Raw genomic sequence first — 5,130 nt, forward strand, 5'->3', positions numbered from 1 at the left:
GGAGAAGTGGGGAGTTGGGGCCGTGGGATGGAGATCAGACGGTGTAGAGTGATGGGTCATGTGACCGTTGGAACGTTGTCGGTGAAATATGACCGTTGGTGTACGGAATATTGTAGACTGAGTGTGTGGATTTTATTTACTTTTGCTTTTTTTTTTTTTTTTTTGGAAATACGAAAGGAGAAATTGCAAATTAGTGGGATAGTGAATAAATTATTCCACCACAGTTTTGCACTATCATGAAAATGCAACTACTCTTTCACTGTCTCGCTGATTTATAATTTTCTCAATTAAAAATACATCAACCAAAGTTTATTTAAAATACAACTGTTTTTTTATATTTTTAAAAATTATCTTATTTAAAATATATTTCTCACATCATCAATAACTTAATTAATTTAATAATTTATTAATAAAATAAATCATTTTTTATGCTATTAAAAACTTTAAAGACATGACGTAAATTCGTATTTTATGCAAAATTTATTAATTGAATTTTTTTTTTTTGTGTGTGTGTATAGAGGAGAGAGAGAGAGAGAGAGAGAGAGAGAGAGAGAGAGAGAGAGAGAGAGAGGGGTCTGATGAATAGCACGTAGGTTGCACGTGCATGTGTCCAGTGTATGAGACAGGTACATCCTTCTTCTTGACCGTTGGGGGTTACTTTTGCTTTGGTGAAATTTCCACCTGATTACCGCGGCTTCTCTTTGAAAGAATAGGAAAAACTAGGTAGGTGGGTAGGTACTCGAGCCATTGTCACCAAAATTTTTAATTCTTTGTTTTTAGTAAAGGATTTTTTGGTGATAAAATCCATTTCTATGAAGTATATGACATTGAACGGAATAATAAATGATTTATACTAAGATTTTCTTAACCTTTATTGTATATTAAAATCAATTGATTGGCTTAGTAGGCACAACTTGAGATCTGGAGTGGGATTAATCCTCTGAAATTAGTTAAGATGTACGTAAATTGGTCCAAATATCCGATTATCAAAAAAAAAAATTATTAGTAAATGTCGTTAGAAAGTAAAGTGATATTTACTAATAGTTGAGGAAGTCTTAGGGGTGGTTTGGGATGTTCTAAATAAGTGTATTTTTTAACTTTCTATGAAATATGGATTGAATATGGGTTGAGTTTAAAGTGATGCGATAGAGAGGTGATGTGACTTAAAGAAAATGATGTGACCTAAATAAGATAGTAATTTTTTGACTTTTTAACTTTTTTAGTATATGTCAAACAAGACCTAATCAAGCCAATAATAAATTATTATTTTAAATTTTTTTTTTTTTTTTTTTTTTTTTCTACCTCACCATCACCAAACCATCGTCAGCGATGTAAGAATTTCTTGAAAAGTCACTGGAAAATCAACAGCGACGTGTGATAGTAATATGGACAAATATACAAATTCAGTATACAAATAGATGCCTTAATATAAATAAAAAATGTCACGTGAACCAATAGATAATACTTGGATAAATAAGTAGACAAATGGTAATGTAAACATATAAGTAGATAAATAAGTGACATGAACAGAAAATTTTTATTATTTTAGCTCAAAAAATTTTAAGATTATATTTATAACCCGAACACCAGTTTGATAAAATTATTAACTTATATCATTTCAAATTATTTTGCCCTTCGGCCACAATCCTTTGCCACCTCCGCAGCTTCCTCCTTATTGCTGCCAACACAACAAGAGCTAAATGTATCATATGAAGCAAGGGGTTGGCTTAGAGTGCAGCTTGGGATTTTTGAGGTTCAACTCTTATTAAATATTATTAACTTCTTAAAAGTCATGTCCGTAGGAAATTTATTCGAGCCACATCAAAAAAAAACATTTTACATAAATTTCAAAATTAGTCACAATACACATAAATTGATTTTAATATCTATCTCGTCATCGGAAAAAAAAAATGATATCATATGAAACATTAAATATTATTAACTTCTTAAAGTCATGTCTGTAAGAAATTTAATTGATCCACGTGAAAAAAAACATTTTACATAAATTTCAAATTAGTCACAATACACATAAACTGATTTCAATATCTATCTCGTCATCGGAAAAAAAAATGGTATCAGATAAGATAAGACACAAGTCTAGACCCACATATGCACGTACATACTTGAAGAAGAGCTAAAAAAGTACACTGGGCTTATTTGACAGTAACTTTCCTCTGATTTTGGCTCTACAATGTGTGTACAGTTTTGCAACTGAACTGTTATTTAACCTCTTCCATCGGACAGTGGCCACCTGTCACTGATCAACCAATCACCATCATCCATGAACCTAATAATAATCACTTTTACTTCTGGCAAAGTTCAAAAGTTATCAAAATATGCTGAAATTTTTTTTAATTAATTGGGATAAAAATGTTTGAGACCATTAATTAGTGCACTAATGATGTGACAGTGAATCCCACTCACTGCCACATTGTTGCTTTTTTTTTTTTTTTTTTTTTTTTTAAAAAAAAATTTCACCCCATTAGTGATGGTTTAGTGGTAGATACCAATCATTATTGTTAATTGGGGTACGCGTTAAGTTAATCCGGACATTCTGTAAAAAAATCAAATATGTTGAAATTTCACATCTAGCCACACGCCTTTAGTAAATGTATTGTTTTCATTGCAAAACCAACATGACCTCGTAAGCATCTCCATTAATATTTTGTGAGTTGTGTTATATAACAAAAAATTATAAAAGTAAAATTTAATTTTATGGGTTAGAATTATTTTAATTTAATGAATGTGTAATAGAAATATGAAGATAAGCGTTGCAAAGTTATTATTGTTTCTTTGTGACTTTGTTAATCACTCACTACAGTAGTGATTCCATGTCTAATCACCTTACAATGTGCTTTAAAACATCAAAATCATTTTTCTCCCTTACAGATATCCAGACAAAAAAAATGCACAAATACAGTAATAGACTTGTCTGACAAACAATTTTTGAAAACTGTATTGGGAAAATGTTTCAACACTCCTATTTTTAAGAAGCCCTCAATTTCTGAATTTTGAAAATGGTTTTTTTGCATAAAAACAAAACCAAACATTAAAACAATGGGTTTTTTCAGCTTTTTGGAAAAAATTAAAAATGAAATGATACCAAACAGCCCTAATGTGTACTCAAGATTGTCTTGTAAAGTATATCCTCATTAGATAAGACTGAGCTTGGCTACATGAATTTTTTTTCCCCAATCATCCAAGCGTGAAAACCTTTCATAAATGTACAAGTATACAAGCTGCATAGCAAACCACGTATGCCATCTTCAGACAAACTTTTCATGTCAGTTCTCTGTGATCTTTAACTGCCATAAATTCTTCATACAAATAAGCCATTCCCACAAGCCATCAAGAATGCCTAATTCAAACATTCATTATTGTTTACTATTAGTCTGCCCGTTTGCCCAGAACGATTCTGTTGCCACCTCTTCCAACCAAATATCATAAAACAACCGACGGTCTCACATTCCATGTTTGAATTATATATATGTTTAAGTGGACTACATTTTTCAGGATATATATATATATATATATATTTTACAGCTTTACAGAAGGATCATGCTAAATCAACTCCAGAAATAGGGCTTCTTGCTTGCCAATCAAGCCTAGTTCACTCAGAGTCAAGACACTTTCACCGTCACTAAAAGCACGCCGAGGGTATGGCCTCACCTGCCCAACAATAGCACAAGAACATTCAGAGTAGGCAAAAAATTAACATTTGAATCCCCAGTTGTAGTCCATCTAGCATCGATATGTTAATTAGGTACTAATTTAGCATGACAACGAATGATTCAAACTGTCATTGCCTCAGATTTCAAGACTATAGTATAACATACTCATATTTCCAAGTGAACTGTCCAAAAAGAACATAAACCTGAAGAAATATGGAGATTGAACTGAACACACAAATACCCTTTCTATCAGATTCTAAGTTGTGGATTTTAATTAATTTCGCAATTTGACTTATAATGACTTTGATTTGAACCCCAAAAAATATATATACTAAAAGAATCAAAGTATGAATAAAGGAAAAAGATTGAGACTCCTAAAAAGCGTCCCTAATTTAGCCCACAATGACATGGCAAGTTACGTGTCAACTTTTGATTTGTTACAAACTCAATCATGTAAAGCCCAACTCCCTTGCCATGTTATTGTGGTGTGGGTGAATTTGGAGATTTAACTTGTGGGTCTCTACTAGCATTCCACATGAATAAATGCATCACAGACATGACTGCCTAACCCTTAACTGATTATGTGACTTCTAATAGAGCCAAAGGGAGGACATGGATCCATGTAGCCAATCACATGTAATGGCAGTAAAAGCTCGTTGAGTTAAGCCAATTTCATGAATAAATACATCATAAAATTCAAAAAATCCACTTATGTTTGGTCTTTTTTTATATAAATGGTTTAATTTCTAGAAAACTCAGAAAGTTCGATCACAATGCAACGAGGAATTCTGAGCACTCCTTTATCAGTAAAGGTAGAATTTTAGCCTAGTTAGTCTAGGTCTACTGAGTTTCAAGTTCACTTGGAGACCTTTGAAACAGTAACTAATATTTCTTGAATGCCAATCAAAGCAAAAAAGGCCAATTCACTATGCAAAACAAACAGCTAACATAACTGCTGGTGGCTATAGTATTTGAAATATTAAAGCATATAGAAGAAAAACTTGCCAATCTGTAAGTGCCAGGCTTGACCCTTCTACCAACATCAATGAAGTCAAAAAGGGACTGCAAAGCAAATCACTCACGTTAATCCACAAGAATGTGCAGAAGAACGTACCAATTACATCAATGCAATGTAAATCTTAACCGCAAATTATACCTGCAGTTTGTCAGACTTCAGAAACCGGCGACCATGACGGCTGCCATCAGGCATCCGCACTAGAAGAGTTACAGCTTTCTCATCCTCTGGACTTGGCTCCTGAGGAAGGGAAGCTTCCTTTGCTGCTAGCTGTCTCTCAATCTCCTGTAGTCAAAATAAATAAATAAGTCTCCAGGGATGAATATGGAAACTCTGAACATAATCTAGAACAGTGCCTGTCCTTCTCATCCAACAGGAAGCTTAAAAATTAAAATAATATATTGAGGGGAACTGTGCCAGAACGTCTTGATGCAAAGGATGCAC

The 5,130-nt window shown here is 32.9% G+C and overlaps 1 protein-coding gene across 6 annotated transcripts in view; it reads right to left on the reverse strand.

Annotated features, from left to right (window-relative positions):
- Nucleotides 1–3,265: 3,265 nt before the first annotated feature.
- Nucleotides 3,266–5,130, reverse strand: part of LOC114259160 (plant UBX domain-containing protein 8) — an 8,056-nt gene continuing 6,191 nt past the window's right edge. For all 6 annotated transcript variants that reach the window (XM_028199157.2, XM_082902412.1, XM_028199158.2 and 3 more), the window contains 3 exons: nt 4,828–4,971; nt 4,677–4,733; nt 3,266–3,669 (listed from right to left, as the gene is read on the reverse strand). In XM_028199157.2, coding sequence (XP_028054958.2) covers nt 3,562–3,669; nt 4,677–4,733; nt 4,828–4,971 — 309 coding nt within the window. In that variant the 3' untranslated portion in view covers nt 3,266–3,561. The remainder of the gene's footprint in view (nt 3,670–4,676; nt 4,734–4,827; nt 4,972–5,130) is intronic.

This window comes from Camellia sinensis, chromosome 13 (genome assembly GCF_055761805.1).
Source record: "Camellia sinensis isolate YWXY chromosome 13, ASM5576180v1, whole genome shotgun sequence".
In the NCBI taxonomy this organism is placed as follows: Eukaryota; Viridiplantae; Streptophyta; class Magnoliopsida; order Ericales; family Theaceae; genus Camellia; species Camellia sinensis.